This window comes from Astyanax mexicanus, chromosome 15 (assembly GCF_023375975.1).
Source record: "Astyanax mexicanus isolate ESR-SI-001 chromosome 15, AstMex3_surface, whole genome shotgun sequence".
In the NCBI taxonomy this organism is placed as follows: domain Eukaryota; kingdom Metazoa; phylum Chordata; class Actinopteri; order Characiformes; family Acestrorhamphidae; genus Astyanax; species Astyanax mexicanus.
In genome coordinates this window covers 10,142,308-10,161,195 of record NC_064422.1, presented here as the reverse complement: position 1 = coordinate 10,161,195, position 18,888 = coordinate 10,142,308, and the positions used below count along the sequence as shown (strand labels likewise).

The 18,888-nt window shown below is 39.9% G+C and overlaps 2 protein-coding genes across 2 annotated transcripts; one reads left to right on the top strand and one right to left on the bottom strand.

Annotated features, from left to right (window-relative positions):
- Positions 1 to 106: 106 nt before the first annotated feature.
- Positions 107 to 12,575, bottom strand: mapk7 (mitogen-activated protein kinase 7). Its single transcript, XM_007248723.4, has 7 exons — positions 12,114 to 12,575; positions 10,214 to 10,544; positions 9,291 to 9,456; positions 6,504 to 7,942; positions 4,369 to 5,591; positions 3,549 to 3,682; positions 107 to 3,076 (listed from the first exon to the last, which is right to left on the bottom strand). Exons 2-7 carry the CDS (start codon positions 10,530 to 10,532, stop codon positions 2,923 to 2,925), a joined length of 3,435 nt encoding a protein of 1,144 aa, XP_007248785.3. The 5' UTR covers positions 10,533 to 10,544; positions 12,114 to 12,575; the 3' UTR covers positions 107 to 2,922.
- A 1,040-nt stretch (positions 12,576 to 13,615) lies between these two features.
- On the top strand, positions 13,616 to 16,832 carry vkorc1 (vitamin K epoxide reductase complex, subunit 1). The gene is made up of 3 exons (XM_007248722.4): positions 13,616 to 13,922; positions 15,377 to 15,486; positions 15,689 to 16,832. The coding sequence occupies exons 1-3, from the start codon at positions 13,732 to 13,734 to the stop codon at positions 15,904 to 15,906; spliced, it is 519 nt and encodes a 172-aa protein (XP_007248784.2). The 5' UTR covers positions 13,616 to 13,731; the 3' UTR covers positions 15,907 to 16,832.
- The last annotated feature ends 2,056 nt before the right edge of the window (positions 16,833 to 18,888 follow it).

Sequence of the window (18,888 nt, the reverse complement as noted above, 5' to 3'; positions counted from 1 at the left end):
AACACATTGCATTTACTGATGAACTATTGGCGGATTTTGATGAAATTGTGCTTTTTGCAGACCCATTCAAAACATATCTTTATTCAGAAATAAATACAGACACAGATTTAAACTGGTTTCTTCATTTTAATCATGTTCTTTGTGGTGCTGGTGAAAAATTCTTAATCCAAATGTAAGTTCCTACAAGGTATTCATGAAGTGTCATCTGAATCTCCCCTCTGTTCCTCTGGACTGTACTAAATACTGCACTCAGGCGTCAGCAGGCAGTCGAGGGGTCGCTGGGCTGTGGTGGTTTCACAGTGGTTGAGGGGCTGGGGCAGAGGTTTATAAGAGTCTGTGGTTCTTCTGCAGTTCCTGGCACTGATGCAGTGTGTGATATGACACTCGATGCACAAAAAAGTCCATTTTTGAGCTCATTGTTCGTGTCTGAATGTCTGGACACGGTTTCAGGAGGAGCTTTAGTGATATACCAACGACATACTGATAACCGTACATCCACAACTTCATACAGTAATTTAATCAGTGGGATTTAAACTCACAACCTCCTGAAAACAGAACACAGCCATAAAAGGGTTGCTAAAACTTCTCTTAAATAAAGAGAAATGATGGCAAAAATGCATTAATTAACAAATCTGTTTCTAGAAGTTTCTAGAAACTCAACCGTATTTGGATACAGCTCTAAATAAAATGAGAGAACACTTAAATATTATGAGTTTCTTTGATTTTACTAAATACAAAATTTAACTGCTTTAATTTTTGCACCAGGAGTAAAGGCATAAAGTTATCCAAAAGCAGTGTGTAAGACTGGTGGAGGAGAACATGATGCCAAGATGCATGAAAACTGTGATTAAAAACTGTGATTATTTCAGCCATTTCTCATTTTCTGCAAATAAAATGCTCTAAATGACAATATTTTATTTGGAATTTGGGAGAAATTTTGTCCGTAGTTTATATAAAAAACAGCAGTGTTTATTTTACTCAAACATATACTCATAAATAGCAAAATCAGAGAAACTGATTCAGAAACTGAAATGGTCTTTTTAATTTTTTCCAGAGCTGTATTAGGTGTTTTTGCAGGTGAAACAATGTGTAAAATAAATAAAAATCATTGAGTCCAATTATCAGGTGGTTGTGTGTTCAAACTCAGTTTTTGCCACAGCCATTCCTAGCCTGGAATCCAAGCAAGCTGGTAGCTGGTAACAAAATTAGCATTTAGCATTTGGTTCTCTAATAGCGCATAGCTCAAACGGCTCAAAACATTCTGAAAAGAAAAGGAGAAAGATCCGGCTAGCCTTTACCCTCCCAGTGCTGGTAGCATTGTGTGATGGGGAGTTCCAGCTAGCAGTTAAGACCTGGCTCTGACCACACTGGAAATAAAATGTTTTAAAAAGTAAAAAAAAATAAAAAATATTTGGATGGAAATGGATCATGTGCTTTATAGTGTACTGATCTAATGCGCTAGCCACAAGCTAATGCTAGCCCTAAGTTAACAACACGTTAGCCGCAAGCAAGCATGCTAGTCATGATACAGTGCTACAAAGCGAGACATAAAACATTTCCTAATAAAATTCAGTCAGTTCTCTCAGCTGTAAAGTCCTCAGAGCTTGTGGTCAGACCCTAGCTTCAAAAACTCACAACGAAGGTTTTGGCACAGTCAAAATTTGAAATGAGAAGCTGAGATATTAATTTTCAACCGAGGGGTGTAACAGGATCACTCGTCACAGGTTGATAACCACCAAACCTGCAGATCAGTTGGTAAAAAAACAAAAACACAAAATAAATAGTTTGTATAATTTTGTTCATGGGAGTTTGATTTTACCAAATTGAAAACCTCTGGAATATAATCAAGAGGAAGATGGATGATCACAAGCCATCAAACCAAACTGAACTGCTTGAATTTTTGCACCAGGAGTAAAGCAGCATAAAGTTATTCAAAAGCAGTGTGTAAGACTGGTGGAGGAGAACATGATGCCAAGATGCATAAAAAAACTGTGACTAAAAACCAGGGCTATTCCACCAAATATTGATTTCTGAACTAAAGAACTAAAGAAGAAAAAGGTCACAGATTAATTCTGCTTCAATCTGTGAGAACAGCTCATTCAGTCAGTTACTGAGAAGCCAGTAAAAAGCCTGTAGTTGTTGGTGAAGGAGACGTTTGTACAGGTATTAATGTGCAGCATGTGAAGCGTTTCAGGGACAGATTCGTTCACATTACGCACAGATACAGCTCACTTATATTTACAGTGAATGTGAACTGTCAAGATAGACAAATCTGATCTGAGCAAAAATCGGATTTGAGCAACGTGGTTTGTAATGTGAACTTCTGGTCCGATCTGTGAGATTTGTGATCCGTTACACCACTAGTTGAACGTGAGAAAGGGAAAGGGAAATATTATACTATTGAGCTTTGTTTTCGTACCTGGGGTAAACTGGCATTTATCAAATGAGCACCAAAATGCTAGCAAAGATCTGGTTTTCTCCACAATTGGACATGATTGGTAGCACACAGTCAGGAAAAAGCACCACAACCAATTTAACCTCTTACTCTCAGACACTTGAGGGCAGAGGAAGCAAGACCTCCAATAAACCAGATACACAAATACAGTATGAACACGTGGCAAAGACAAGCCAAAACCACAGCATGCCACAGACAGCAGAGATGCTTGCATGCCCCTGTCAACATGTCATGTCATCAGACTGTGTTTGCAGTTCAGTTGGCACTTTCTGAGGCTGTACAGTTACATGAGCTCGAGCAGAACATAAGGTGCTGTTTAAGAAATCAAAATTCCTACTCTACAGACTGCTGGAAATCTACACACTGCCAGAGATGACACTACTACGTCTCTTCAGTTCTCTCCAGTAGAGCTCCCCATGGAGAAGTGGAAGTTGATGGAGTGGGAGTGGGAGGGGTTAATGCTGTGATCAAGTTTCAGGAAGTGTGGAGTTATCAGAGAGGATCATTGGAGATCCGAGCTGGAGCTCCTGCTGAAGTGATTCCAGGTCGGCTGGGGTCATGCTGTGGACATCCAGCCAATCCGAGAGCAAGGATGCTGAGAGGGGAGCTGAGTCGTGGTGACTGATGAGTAGAAGAGAAATATATTTTTTATTTTTATTATATATTAGACATATATTAGGCTTAGACAATATTTTAGAGGAACACATCTTTATCTTCATTTTTTAAACACTGTTGACTACAATGTTAGAAAATGAACATTAAAACTTGTGTTTATAGACTAAAGTCTTAAATATTGGCCAGTCACACGGTAAATAAACATGATGTCATTGTTAATGAATAACATTGCTATTGTGTATATTTGTGTGTATTTAAGCGGAGACTTTTAATCAGGAGTGCAGGACAAGAAGGCTCCACACACACATAGAAAATTGTAAGGTGTTCGATACAATAAAATTATTTATTAAGATTAATTCCTATGCCAAATCGTTTTTAAGACAGACCTACTATACAGTTAATACAGTATTACGTGAGCTAATAAGAAAGAAAAAAAATGCTTTAAACTTGAATTTTTCTGAATAGGATTTTGACCAACCTTTCCCTGAGGTCTGAGTGCTGGAAGTCAGTGAGAGACTGAGTGAGAAGGTCGTCGAGGTCAAAGCCCACCCCGTAACCTGCCCCGCTGCCTTTAGGGGTCACTGAGAAAACTGGAGGCAGAATATCCTCAACCTGAGAGAGAGAAAAAGAGAAGCACATTTTTTTTCTGAATAGTTTGAATGTACAGTATAGGGGTATCGTACACAATAATATCGCCAAGATTTTTAAATATCATGAACCATATTAAACCCTGAAATATTGTGCTTTTGCCCACCCTTAATTATCACATCAGCGACTTCTCTTTTTTGCTGTTTTTAGCAAAAGAAAAATTCCCACTGTTCTCATTTCCCATTATATATCTACTAGAGACTAGAGATTATATCTGTCCAGTATCATTTATTTTACTTTAATCCTGCATATATGGAGATATTTGGAAGAGTGCATTATTATTTAGTATCATGACATTCTGGATCATTGACTTCTGTTACAAATCTGATAAAATTCTTATATTTTTTTTAATATCTCAGTTAGGGGTGTGCCATATCGTATCGTATGCAAGAATAAAATGTAATGTTCATTTTTTTGCAGTAGTGTACTCTTGGATTTTTTCAGTGTCTTGTCATATCGCCAACAGTATCGTTATCGCAAAAATAGCATAAAATATCATGATATTATTTTAAGGCCATATCGCCCACCCCTAGTACAGTATTTCATCCTCCTCCCTCTCATTTAAACATCTAAAATCACAGACATTTCCATTTAAATGTACATATTAAATGCCAGTTCAAGAGACACTATATACACACACAATAACTCACCTGTGATTTGGAGAGTTGTAGTGTGACTGTATGGATGTCCGGCACCCTGCTGGTTCCTAGAGGACCCGTGTCTGAGAGACTCAAGCAGGGCTGGGTAGATGTTCCAGGCAGCCCGTGTGAAGGCCCCTGTGAATTAGCACCATTCTGCTGCTTGGCCAGAACAGAACAGAGCTTGTCCAGTGACTGAGGAGCACCTGCTGGGTCCTGGTTTTGGAGAGGCGTGTTGGCGTCCTGAATACCGACCCTTGCGGTCGTTCCATTGGGGGTTAGGGAGGGAGGCTTGGTGATGAAGGTGTCTGACGGCAGGAGCTTGATGGGCGGGTTGTGGGCAGGTGTTTGGGTGTGGGTTTGTTGGGGGTGCTGTACAGGTTGGGTTTGAGGGAAGTTCAGCAGTGGAGAGGAGGGCTGGACCTGTGGCTGCTGGTGCTGAGATGTTACCACAGTGGCCTGGGCTCCTGCCCAGTTCTCCAGGGACGTGAATACAGGTCCACCCTTAAGGAACGGATTCTGAGCTTGAGTTTGGGATTTTAACATGTCGCTTTTGCCGAAGGCACATGGGGTTGCCACTACACCAACTGTCCCTCTTCCAACCATGTTCAAAGCTCCACCTCCATCAACCACACCTCTACCTCCACCAACTGCTAGCATTCCAATGTCTCCATTCTGAGTTGACCCCAGGGAGAGAGGCAGGGAATTGAAAGTGGTAGGTGGGTGGAATATGGCAGATGCCACGCACTGTCCAATCTGAGGCACTATCTGTTGTGGTGGTTTAAAGGCTGGTAGCTCGTTCGGTTGATTGGCTGGCATGGCAGATTCTCCCATGTCTGAGGACATCTGCATCAGGCCTTTTCCTGCGGCCGCCTGCATCTGACAAGTCTTTTTATCGCCCGTCTTTGCAGAGTTACCGTCAGCAACCTGGGATTTCTCCACTCGGCCGTCCACCATTCGTCCCCAGCGCTCAAGCAACTTCTTATCATTGTCGCTCAGCAAGACTCCACCCAACGACTCTCCTTGTTTGGTCTCCTTTTTCTCCTTCTCCTTAAGTTTCCTCTTCCTCTCCATCGCCCTCTCCTGGCGCTTCCTCCGCTTCTCCTCACGCTCTCGTTGTCTCTCCTGTGCAGTAACAGGCCTCCTGTGCTCTGGGGCGGAGGAGGAGGAAATCAAGGAAGATGAGACTCCAAAACCTCCACCTAGGTCAATACCCAGGGCTGCTGTACCCCCATCTGAAATAAAGAGAGAAGCACAAACTGTCATAGGCACAATCTAATTTCTCCTTTGTACCCCTTGAACCGAGTTACAATGGGAAGAAGTGAAATTGGGAAACCTTTCAAGCACCCTATACAGATACAGCTTTATAGAAGTCGAGCGCTAAAGTTCAGCAACCTAACTGCTGCTACTTAACTAGTTGACTTAACTGCTTTAGCATATGTCTTCAGAAAGCAATTTTTAACAAGGGAAATACTCAAATTAGTTTCTTTCTCAAGGCCTTCTGTTTGGAGAGAGCCTCTGAAAAATCTCAGTTTGAAGAGCCATGTAATAATAGGCTAATAATCCTAACACTTCCCCCTAACCTACCCCCTCAGCCTGATGCAATGAGGATCACCCTAACACTAGGCATACACACACAAAACAGAAAAATAAGGATAAGTGATACCTCAATAATGATTTTTTTTTTTATTTAATATACACAAATACACAAATTATTACATTATTTTGGAGACACCACAAAATCAAAACCCTAAAGAAAAACAATAAGTCCCTAATTGCTAAATTATTTAGAAGACCCATTTTAAGCGTTCAAGAAAATGTAAATATACTGAGACAGTAGTCTAAGTTTCTCCACAATCCATCAATTTAAGACATTGCATTTGAATGAATAATTAAAATAAAAAACACTGAAGGGACCCGGAGGAAGGCCTAAGGGCCGAAACATTTATGTTTTATCTGTGAGTTAAATAAATATACTGTACATTATACTGTGCTGTCCGACCTTTCCTCTTTTTTGACTTGTTACAGATTCAGCACATGAGAAGTATTTCGAAGGGCAACCTGTTTGTAGATCCTTTACACTAAAAAGCTTAAATTTCTGCTCAAATTTGAAAGGAGAAAATGCTCATATGGCATCTCACACTTACCTCGTGCTTTTTGTCTTAAAGCTGACTTAAGCAGGGCTGCCTTCAGAGCCGCTTTGGTGTCATCTGAGATTGCTCCTTCTTTTCGGGTGATCTCACCGGTCGTCGCTTTCGCCGCTTTTACGAGTGAGCGCGAGAGTGACTGGGAGAGAGACTGGGCTTGAGATTGAGAAAGGGACAGAGAGGGTCCGGACTGAGAGAGGCTGGAGGGGAGGGACGTAGGGGCTAATTGTGGGAGCGGGTGTACGGTTGGTGCAGGAGGAGCATGGTCTGATGAGGAAGGCTCCTCTGTCTTTACACACTCTTTCATTGTCTCGCAGGGGGGCGTGCCTTGGCTCGAAGTGGGAGTGGTGAGGTCTATGGTTTCTGGTTGGCCGTCAGAGTTGGCACTGGGCATGTCAACGTCCTGACAGCTTCCTGTCTGGGTCAAGGGTGGCAGAATATGAGGGAGAGGGACTGTATTGGTTAATGTCTGTGTTGAGGCTGCTAGAGGTCGACTCTGTTGTTTCTGCTGCTGTGTATGTGTAGTGTTTGGTAGAGTTTGGCTGTGTGGCACTGCTGAAAGGGTGTTATTAGTCATTGCACCCACTGATGGACTCAAACTGGCACTGCTGCTGGGCCTCTGCAGTGGCTTGAACTGAATCTTTTTCCTGTTGGCCTGTTTCTTCTGGTGGAAGTCCTGAATTTCAGTAAGAATGGCCTCTTTGATCTGCTCCCGGCCCATGGGCTGCCGGTCAAATTCGAAGTCGAAGGCTGGAACGCACACAGGCTCATCATCAGAGTCGTGGTACTTGGATAGGTAAGGGTGGTCCAGGGCCTGGCACACACTGATCCTCTCACGAGGGTCAAAACGTAGCATGGCGGCCAGCAGGTCCAGGGCTGCCGGTTCAGCCTGTGGGTAAAGTCTGGAAAGAGGCACTGCAGCTCTTGACGGTAAACTCTGGACGAACGAACGCACCCTATCTGCTCCAATAGCCCTTATGATGCTCTCAGGTGGCGTGCCCAGAACAGACAGGATCAGCTGCAGCTGATGAACGTAGTGTTTGCCAGGGAAGAGCTGCTTCCTGCCCAGCATCTCCGCGAAGATGCAGCCCACAGACCAGAGGTCGATGGCCAGGCTGTAGTGGTGGAGCGACAGCATGAGTTCAGGGGCACGGTACCAGCGGGTGGCAACGTACTCAGTCATAAAAGAGCGTGACTCGTCTGGGTGCGCCGCGCTTAGACCCCGGGCCATGCCGAAGTCTCCGATCTTCAGCTCGCAGTTCTCATTCACCAGCAGGTTGGAGGGCTTGAGGTCACGGTGGATCACGTTGGCCGAGTGGATGTACTTCAAGCCTCGCAGCAGCTGGTACAGGAAGTAGCGCGTGTGCTCTGGCGTCAGAGGTTGCCTTGAGTGGATGATCTGGTGTAGGTCGCTCTCCATTAGGTCAAGAACTACATAACTAGAAAGAAAGAGAATAAGAAAAGATGAGAAGATCAATGATCAATGAGCACAAAGCTGCTAGAATGGAGACCAGTCCAAGAGATCCTGGAGCCTGGACTGATCCAGGTGTAAGATGTATTTTAATAGGTTGGGTATTGGTTTAATTCACACTCAGCAAGGAAGAGAGGTTCTCAGTAGCTTAGTGTCTTTGGCAAACTCACAATAAATAAATAAAAAAAATAATGGTTATTAAATAAATAGTTAAAAAATGTTTATAAAGAACACAAGTTCTCACAAGTTGTTACAATACCTAATTCTTTTTGCTGTGTTTACTATTTAGACAATGTGGATCTGGTAGTTGTTCTTAAAGGAGAACTCCGGTGTAAAATTGACTTTGGGTTTGAATTGGGTGTAGAAAAAGATAACAAGATATTTTGTGCTTTTTGCCCAGCACTCTTTACAACGTTTTGGGACAAAAAACACAAAATTACTGGATCTAAGAAAGCTGTAGGAGAGTGGAAGTGGGTTATTCAAAAAGGGTTAGTACCCTTTATCATGTTTTACTACACCAAAAGTCAATTTTACACAGAAGTTCTCCTTTAATATTGAATTAACATTTTATGATGAATGGACCAATACAAACGCTAAAATAACTTTGAATATATAAATTTTCATAAAAAGCTGCTAAAGAGAAGTTTAGGAGATATACACTGGCTGTATATGCAAAAGTATTCATACCCCTTGAACTTCTTCACACCTTGTAACCTTACAACCACAAATGCATCTAGAGACTTTTTAGAGATTTTTGCCCATTCTTCTTTGCAAAATAGCTCAAGCTTAGCCAGGTTGGATGAAGAGCATCTGTGACCACTAGTGACCTCTTGGCTGATTCTCTGACCAGTGCTCTTCTTTGCTTGATTTGTCAGTTCCTTGGGATGCTCAAAGCTTGGTATAGGTTTTTATAGCCTAACCCTGCTTTAAACTTCTTCTCCACAATCCTCCGACCTGGTGTTCTCTAACAAACCACTGAGGCCTTCACAGAACAGCTGTATTTATACTGAGACTAAATTACACACAGCTGGACTCTAACTAATTAACTGATTAAGTGATTTCTGAAGGCAAATGATTGCACTGGATTTTCTTTAAGCGTTTCAGAGAAAAAGGAAGCTGAATACTTTTAAAAAACATGTATCACTTTAGTTCCACTTTACAATTATGTGCTATTTTGTGTTGATCTATCATTTAAGTTCTTAATAAAATTCATTTAAGTTTGTGGTTTTAAGGTGACTAAGGTGTTATGAATACTTTTGCAAGCCACTGTACGACAGTGATGAATGCGAAAGTGTGTTTGTGAGTCTCAATCTTACACAGACTTGAAGGCTGAATGCGGTACAGCAGGCTGAAGAATATCCTTAATCGCGATGATGTTGTCGTGTTTGAAGTGTTTCAGAATCTTGAGCTCTCGGAGCGTTCGCTTGGCATTCGTAACCACCTCAAAAGCGTTAGGAATCTTTTTTATCGCCACCTGCTGGCCTGTGGACAAATGTACCAATTAGAAAATTATGCATTGTTGCTTTTCTGTTTAATTTCACATAGCTTTCACACTGATATGCTTGACATCAAAGCTATTGAAATCATTGCAAGTGAACCCGCATCAGGGTTTGCTTAACTTGAGTAGGTCTGCAGTAGTGTGTTCTGTTATTACTATTACTAAGGTAGAGTTATTACATGTTATAACAAACTAAAAAATAAAAAATAAGAGACCACTTAAAAATAATGAATTTCTTTGATTTTAATTGAAAACCTCTTTATCCACCAGGAGTAAAGGCATAAAGTTATCCAAAAGCAGTGTGTAAGACTGGTGGAGGAGAACATGCCAAGCTGTGATTAAAAACCAGGGTTTGATTTCTGAACTCTTGAACTAAAACTTTATGAATATGAACTTGTTTTCTTTCCATTATTTGAGGCCCGAAAGCGCTGCATCTTTTTTTTTTATTTCAGCCATTTCTCATTTTCTGCAAATAAATGCTCTAAATGACAATATTTTTATGTGGAATTTGGGAGAAATGTTGTCTATAGTTTATAGAGTAAAACAACAATGTTCATTTTATTCAAATATAAACCTATAAATAGCAAAATCAGAGAAACTGATTCAGAAACTGAAGTGATCTCTTCATTTTTTCCAAAGCTGTGAGCTGATATTTTTTAAACTTAGTCTAATTCAAATAGAATGGCGTTCATTTTTAAAATCAGCACTGATGCTGACGACCAAAGTTCAAATGGTTCCTACCATTGTCTCGCCTCCTGGCAGAAGAAACGACACCATATGCACCAGTGCCGATGGTCTCAATGATGTCATATTCTTCTCCAACTTCAAACTTCACATCTAGGGAGTGGGCCTTGAGAAAGGCCAAGTTCTTTGCCGCCACAGTGTTCGCGTCTGAACCCGTGGTCGCATCACTGGGAGGCTGAGCATGAAGTTCTCCCACAGGAACCTGGATGCTCTTGACACTTTCACTGTCGCACCCAGTCTTGCTGCCGGCGCCCACAGAGTCACACACCGGACCCCGGTTCGCCTCTTCAGCTTTCTTCACCTCGCTGGACGACATCTTTAATTGTAACTACAAGGAAGGAGAGAAGAAAGACAAGGTCAGTTTATAAAATACGGACCAAAAATGTTGTACCGGTACTTTGGCATCATACCCACTTTGATGCCAGACTGACGTTATACAACAACCAGCTTATGGCTCTTGTAGGTGTTAAGCAGCTGGCAATAAATAACCAGCTTAAACTATAAAACCATAGTAAAAGAAAGCAGGGAGTTTTAAATAAGTCTGCTCAGTATGCATTTAGAGCATTCCTTTATCATACATTTATTCATTTGCTAAAAATGTTGTTTATCCCAAAATATACTCAAGTATTGAAACTAAAAGTACAGTACTGTGTTATTAGTGTAGTAGAGTAGTTATTACAGAAAGCAGTGGAAAGTTCTCAGAGTGAAAGGCAGAACGGGAGCAGTGAGATCTTCTTATAAGATCTGATGAGCAGCTTTATCAAACCCAGATAATGTGGGTTTGGAATGATTCCTAATATTTTTTATTTTATTTTAATGAATAGTGATGATGCAGCATGTAAAAAATGTATTGGAGTAAAAGAATTAAACTCATCCAAAAATATGTAGTGAAATAAAAGTGGAAGTAGGAGAAAAAGTAATACTCCAGTAGATACAGATACGGTATTTTAGTACTTAAGTACAGTAGTGAAGTAAAAATAATACTCCAGTAGATACAACTACAACATTTTAGTACTTAAGTACAGTAGTGAAGTAAAAATAATACTCCAGTAGATACAGATACGGTATTTTAGTACTTAAGTACAGTAGTGTAGTAAAAATAATACTCCAGTAGATACAGATACAGCATGTTTAGTACTAAAGTACAGTAGTGAAGTCAAATTAATACTCCAGTAGATACAGATACAGCATTTTAGTACTTAAGTACAGTAGTATAGTAGAAATAATACTCCAGTAGATACAGATACAGTATTTAAGTACAGTAGTGAAGCAAAAATAATACCCCAGTAGATACAGATACAGCATTTTAGTACTTAAATACAGTAGATACAGTATTTTACTTAGCCCCAATTCCCATGGAAGTATATTCTGAATGAATGCCCAGTACCGACAGCAGCCAAACAGAAGAGACTTGCTTTTACATATACCAAAATTAAAGGCACAGAATGTTTATTTCTAAATAAGAAAAAGAGGATAAAATGAGAGGTTTTGAGTGGATACAACCACACACAACTGTTGAATATAGGCTGAAATAAAATGAATAAATAAATAATAATGAACAATATGAAAATCCAGTATAAAGCATCACTGGATTTACGTTGCTCGTAGCCTGCTACACTGGAAAATACTGTACTGCAGATTATAAATTCAAGTGTTTTAAGGCTCACAGGTCACTGTCTGCACTATAAAAGAGAAATAAACTGTATAAATCTGATATAAATTAAATAAAACAGTATAAAGCTGTGAGCTGGTGTGGAGGGAGATGATGTAGCTGAGAGAAGCTAATGTATTACCACTCAGCGAGGCAGCTAACCTAACCTACCCTACTGTCTGCTCCCTTTTTCCTTCAGAACTAAAACAATAACCGTATTAAAGAGCTGAGGAACACTGCTTTTACCTGGAGGAATCACCGAGACCTCAATAATCCTGAACGCGTCTCTCCAGACATGTTTCTGTCTCTCTGTCCCGCCGCTGTTTGTTGTAAATCAACGGTAAACCTGCTTCACTTCCTCGTATTCTTTCGAGTTGTGCTCGAGTGGCAGCGCCACTGGCCAATCAGACTCGTCCTCCTGCCCCAATCAGCCAATAGCGTCTGCCGCCTGGCTGGGGGGCGGGATCTTCTCAGTGGAATAGGGCCATTCTTTTGGGCGGTGTCGACAGAAATGATCTTAAGCTAACGATATCAGGAGCGCTAAACCCTCAAATTACAAATCATACAACCGGCGAAATCTCGGTTAAAACACAAGAATCAGTAGAGACCAGTTCAGTCTTAAACTCTGCGAGTTGTGAGGGTTTAAAGTGGACCGATTAATAGATAAAGATTAACTGTGTTTACATGTGGATATAGGGGCTCCTCCCCCTACCTACTGTCTACTCCATAGACCGTTCACACACCCAGCTTGTGTGTGTGTGTGTGTGTGTGTGTGTGGGAGAAGGAGGAGTGGACAATATGACGATATTTGATCGCTGTCATGTTGCTAAAAAGATATAGAGTGCTAGACATAAGTTGGGACACACATTTACACTTTCTTTTCATTTGTTTTTCATTATTTAAAAAAAATATACATTGTAAGTTAATACTTTGCTATGAAGATGCATCCATAAATCTACAAACATATAAACCTATGTAAATATTTAGCGAACATAAAAGGTATATGTTTTACATTCTTCAATGTAGCACCTTTTTCTAAGATGCCGAATTTTGCTGTGCCTTGGCACAAGTTAATAACTTAATTAATTAATTAATTACTTAAAGGAGAAATACGGTGTGAAATGGGCTTGGGGTGTAGAAGTAAAACATGGTAACAAGTAGGTTTTCGCTATCAGAGGTACACTGCTGCTGCTACAGCTCAACCAATCAGCTCTCCCTCCTGCCCTGCCTCTAAACCCATACATCACCCAGTGCCCCTGCCAAACTACCCCTTCCATTTTTTTTTTTAGCTTTTTTCACATTTGAGCTGTGAATGGAGTCAGCCCTTTAATAGTGTAAAAAGTGATTCATTTGCATGGGCAATCCTATGCCCCTATTTCTAGCATTGTAACCCTGTTGAGAGCTAAAAGTGATGGATTTTTGAACCCTGGGGGAAAACAGATGTTTGCTATTCGATTAAAGTTTACACTCATAACCATGTTTTACTACAAGTCCATTTCATACCAGATTTCTCCTTTAAATTATGTAATGCAACCAAACAATGAACGTTTATTCAATGTTCTTTTGTGCCATAAAGGGAGTGTATAGAGTGGATATATAAAGTATGCTCCATTTGGACACTTTTATTGGGACACGTCCTTTATTAACTGCGTAGATTTACACAGCTGTCCACATCTGCCCCCACTGTCCAATCAGAGCAGAGCAGAGATCTGGTCCAATCAGAGCGCTTCACTCAGTTCCTCCACGTTGCAGAAGTTTTTTATTGACTCGGTAGAGCTGTGCTGTAGAGTCAGTGCGGTCCGGGCTGGATCTAAAGGCTGTTTCTCTGATATTACAGGTTTTTACCGCGGGTTTTAGAGTCGCTATGGCGCCGGGTGGAGCTCCTGCTGGGGTGCCGGGCTGGGAGCGGGCTGCCCGGGTCCTGCTCTGCTCTTTAGGGCTGCTTCTCTCGGTCTACGCGCTCCACGTCGAGCTTTCCAAGGAGCACGACCCCAAATACAGAGCCATGTGTGACCTGGCGGAGTCTGTGAGCTGCTCCAAGGTCTTCACCTCCAGGTACAGTGTGTTCATACACGGGCCCTTCCTCTGATCTGCTGTGAGGTGTTTACAGGTGTTTAAGATGTTTGAGATTCTGTCTGGAGTGTTTAAAGGTGTGTTTAAAGGTGTTTGGCGTGCTGTTTGGGGTGTTTAAGTTGTTTGGGGCGCTGTTTAAGGTGTTTGGGGTGTTTAAGGTGCTGTTTGAGCTGTTTAGGGTGTTTGAGGTGCTGATTGAGGTGTTTAGGGTATTTGAGGTGCTGTTTGGGGGGGGTTAAGATGTGTAGGGTGTTTAAGGTGCTGTTTGGGGTGTTTAAGGTGTTTGGGGGCTGTTTAAGGTGTTTGGGGTGCTTCTTAAGGTGTTTGGAGTGCTGTTTAAGGTGTTTGGGGTGTTGTTTAAGGTGTTTGGGGTGCTGCTTAATGTGTTTAAGTTGTTTGGGGCGCTGTTTAAGGTGTTTGGGGTGTTTAAGGTGCTGTTTGAGCTGTTTAGGGTGTTTGAGGTGCTGATTGAGGTGTTTAGGGTATTTGAGGTGCTGTTTGGGGGGGGTTAAGATGTGTAGGGTGTTTAAGGTGCTGTTTGTGGTGTTTAAGGTGTTTGGGGTGCTGTTTGTGGTGTTTAAGGTGTTTGGGGTGCTTTTTGAGGTTTTTAAGGTGTTTGACTTTCTCTTTGAGGTTTTTATGATGTTTGAGGTGTTTTTGATGTGTTTCAGGTGTTTAAGGTGTTCGAGGTGCTTAAAGTGTTTGATGCGCATTGTGGTGTGTTTTTGGTGCTGTCAGAGGTGTTTAATGTGCTGTTTGGGTGCTTTTTGATGTATTTGATGAGGTGTTTGTGGTTCTGTTTGAGGTGTTTTTGATTTGGTTGAGCTGCTGTTTGAGCTGCTGTTTGAGGTGCTCAATATTTTGAGTTTGATATGCTGTTTAAAATGTTTGAGGTGTTTGATGTGCTGTTTAAAATGTTTGAGGTGTTGTTTAAGGTGTTTGAGCTGCTGTTTGAGATGTTTAGCTGTGTAGTTTCTCTGCTGTACAGAGCTCAGCTGAATAGAGTCTTATTGATAAACACAGTCAGAAACCCAATAACTGAATGCCACGTGTCAGGGACTGGCCTGCCTGCAGGACAGAACTGATTACAGGGTTTACTCAGGTTTTCTGGGCCAGGGGGAGGGTATTTGGGTACTTTGGGTACTTTGGTCTGTTCCAGGTTAAGCTGATAGTCACTCCTGCATTCCTGGGTCTGTTTACTTACAGTGATCACTGTAATGGAGATTCAGCAATTAACTGTTTGTAGTGTAGTTGTCATAAAGGTATTATAATTTTTGTGGTGTTGTGGTGCATACATTACTTACATACAACTCTTGTTACTAAAATGCAGTTTGCATAACATTTTTATACTATGTGTTTCTAATATAATGTCATTTATAATTTGTCTCTTTGAATAAGTCTGAGATTTAAGGTGAATGTTTGCATGTTTTGCTCAGGTGGGGTCGTGGATTTGGGCTTGTCCAGATAGTCACCGGTGAAGACAGCATTCTTAACCAACCCAACAGTCTGCTGGGCATCGTTTTCTACAGTCTGCAGCTCGGCCTGGGTAAGTGTTCTTCAGTTTTGCAAACTGACGCCATGTCCCAAACCACACCTTTATATTTTATTTATTACAATAATAAAAGAGATGGATTGGTTAGCACTAAAAACTGTCTCAATGTGATTCCTTTTTAAAGGTATAAGATATATTATTATTATTATTATTATTATTATTATTATATTTATGGCTTCTTTTTTTCTCTCAACAGGTCAGATGTTGTCCGGTTCAGCAGCTCACGCGCTGGTGATAATGTCCTGGGTGTCTGTAGCCGGCTCCATTTACCTGGCTTCAATTTTGGTCTTTATCCTGGGAGACTTCTGCGTGGTCTGCGTCTCAACGTACATCGTCAACTTTGCTCTCCTGTACACCAACCTGAAGAGACAGACGGGGCTCATGCACAAACTACAAAAAAACAAGACTGGCTGAGGAGAGTGAAGAGTGAGTGTGTGTGTGAGTGTGAGAGGAAAAGGTAGAGAAATAGAGACACCTCTTTTAAAAGGACCTATATGTGGGTTTACTGAGGCGGTGTCCCAAACCACACCTTTAGTTTTTTTGTATGCAGATCATTTTATAATATTTATAATACATTTTACATTTATAACAGGACATTTCGTCATACACAATTTAGATTAGAGCAGTGTGTAGTTTGGGACACAACCTCAGGCCCTAGTTTACAAAAACTAGTCTATGTACTTACACTACCAAAAGTTTGTGGACTTACCTTCCAGTTAATGCATTCAGCTGCTCTAAAATTGCATCAATTGCTGATATAGATGTGCAAATGTGCACACACAGCTTGTCCTAGACCATGTAGAAAAGTATTGCCAATAGAATAGGACTCTCTGGAGCAGATAATTCTGACCTATTGAACTATGCCTTATGCAAGATGTGGGATAGAGGGGAATAAATTCCCCAAGCACTGAGCTTTTTAGCAGTGGAACTGTGTTCTCTGCAATGGTGGTGCTCCATTCAGTACTTTTGGGATGAGCTGGATAGTTGGTCATCCCATGTTCTGTCCTCACTTATGCTCCGGTGTCCCAGTACTTTTGTTCTAACAGGAAACTTACATCACTTTTTAGCTAACAGCAGTTTAGACGCATCCAGTGAGACCCAATGACTTATTTACTGGGAAATGCTGGAAATAGACAAGATTAACAATTATGAAGCAGTGTTTTGAATAAATATGAATTATTGCTGTTGATTTGCTGCTGTATTGGGACCCGATTAATAAGCTCTGCCGTGGCATTAATGTTTATGTCCCTTACAATTATATCAGACTGTTACAAGCTAAATCAGTGTTAATTTTGACTGTTTTGGATGTTTTAATTAATAAAGACTTTATACACCTGAAAGACATTCTCATATTATTCTTTCTTATCAAGAGAGGCTTAAAAAAGGCTTAATTTTTTCTTATGAAAATAACCTTTCCTAGTTTGTAAAAGCTAGAATTAAAATATAGTGTCAGATACTGCCAATTACTTCCTTTTGTTTTGCAAATTAGATGAAGCTCTTACATTTCTAACTAAAGCTAATGAATAAAGTATAATATATACAGTATATATAAAATCTCAACAAAGTGTTTGCTTATTTCTGTTATAAGCAACTCTTGTTGTGAATAGTCTAGTATTCTTCTAAGTGCTGACTGGTTGGTAAATTGATGAGCTTAATGGCTTAGTAACTTCAAATCAGAACCTCTAACTCTAAGTCATTAATGCTTTGGGGAGCATAAAAACTGTAATGAACTGATTATGCAAACATATTTTACCGGAGACATACATTTTTAACCCAATATTTCAGTTTGCAAAGTTCCTCTTTGGAGGCAAGATGCAACAGAAAGATGTTTTTACAGACATGTCCACATTTTAAAGATATGGGAGTCACATACTAAACCTAGAGGACCAGAAACTTACATATCGCTCTGATCATGCTAGTTTTGATCCATGCAATACCAACACTGTATCAATATCATCATTATTTTGATCGATAAGTCTACTCACATCTTAGATAACTTGTAGTGAACAGAACTGCTTCACTTTTTTCCCTCAAAAATCCTCTGACTGCATCAAATTTAACATTTTAATGCTGCAGTTCACACTTCAAGCCAGCAGAGTGAGCTGTGATCTATACAGAGAGTGGGAGGAGAAGAGCAGGGCTGACTTCCTGCTGAAGCTAAAACTTACTGTAAAAGTGTAAAAAAAAAAAAATCTTTTTCAAAACTAGAATAAAATATAAAATTAATATAATAGAAAAATTACCACAGGGTCCTAGAGTGGACTCCCCTAAACTAATTTTTCTAAAAGCCATAAAGACTATATTGTTATTTTAAAATGTATGAATGAAAACAAGCTGAAATGAAATAGGATTAATAACGCTACTTTTTGTAAATTCAGATAATTGTGTGAAAATGTAGGAAGTAGAAATAAAAAGTCGTCTGAAAGATAATTACTCAAGTAAAGTAAAGATAACCTACATTTCTACTTAAGTAATGTGACAAATTATTTGTACTTGATTGCTTGACACCTCTGTGTACATTCCTTTCTCTTATGACCATATCAGTTATAGATATTTAGAGACACCTCACAGGCCAAACACAGGCTTTTATAATCGAACCAGGAAATGTCTTATTTTGTTGTTTCAAAGAGGTGTTTTATAAATACATCACTCTCTCACTGTGACAGCTTTCAATTATTGACAAAGAGAAAGTAGAGAGAATTTATATGAACAGTGAGCTGTTCCTGGAAGAACAATGAATTTTCTCTCTCTCTCTCTCTCTCTTATGGAAGCCCATTTCCGCCACCTGAAGAAAAAAAAACGTCCTCAACTAAGTCATAATTATGAGATAGAAAAGTCATAATTATGGGATAGTAAGTCATAATTATGAGATAGAAAAGTCATAATTATGGGATAGTAAGTCATAATTATGAGATAGTAAGTCATAATTATGAGATACTAAGTCATAATTATGAGATACTAAGTCATAATTATGAGATAGTAAGTCATAATTATGAGATAGAAAAGTCATAATTATGGGATAGTAAGTCATAATTATGAGATAGTAAGTCATAATTATGAGATAGAAAGTCATAATTATGAGATAGAAAGTCATAATTATGAGATGACTTTTTATCTCATAAATATGACTTACTATCTCATAATTATGACTTTTTTATCTCATAATTATGACTTACTATCTCATAATTATGACTTACTATCCCATAATTATGACTTTTCTATCTCATAATTATGACTTGCTATTTTTTTCCCAGTATCTGAACAGCCTGGGGAAAAAAAAACAATGAGTATTAATTCAGCACATTGAAATATTGTAGTCCATATAAATGTAATTAGTAAATTAATCTGTGTAAAACACTATACGTTTCTTTTACAGCAAAAATAGAACAGCAAATA

Excerpts from the sequence above, each read along its gene's own strand:
- mapk7 (XM_007248723.4), bottom strand. The coding sequence starts at position 10,532 with ATGTCGTCCAGCGAGGTGAAGAAAGCTGAAGAGGCGAACCGGGGTCCG. Across the intron at positions 9,457-10,213 it reads TGCCAGGAGGCGAGACAATG|GCCAGCAGGTGGCGATAAAA; the intron begins GTAGGAACCATT and ends ATTTGTCCACAG. Across the intron at positions 3,683-4,368 it reads TACAACTCTCCAAATCACAG|GTTGAGGATATTCTGCCTCC; the intron begins GTGAGTTATTGT and ends TCTCTCTCTCAG.
- vkorc1 (XM_007248722.4), top strand. The coding sequence starts at position 13,732 with ATGGCGCCGGGTGGAGCTCCTGCTGGGGTGCCGGGCTGGGAGCGGGCT. Across the intron at positions 13,923-15,376 it reads TCCAAGGTCTTCACCTCCAG|GTGGGGTCGTGGATTTGGGC; the intron begins GTACAGTGTGTT and ends TGTTTTGCTCAG. Across the intron at positions 15,487-15,688 it reads CAGTCTGCAGCTCGGCCTGG|GTCAGATGTTGTCCGGTTCA; the intron begins GTAAGTGTTCTT and ends TTCTCTCAACAG.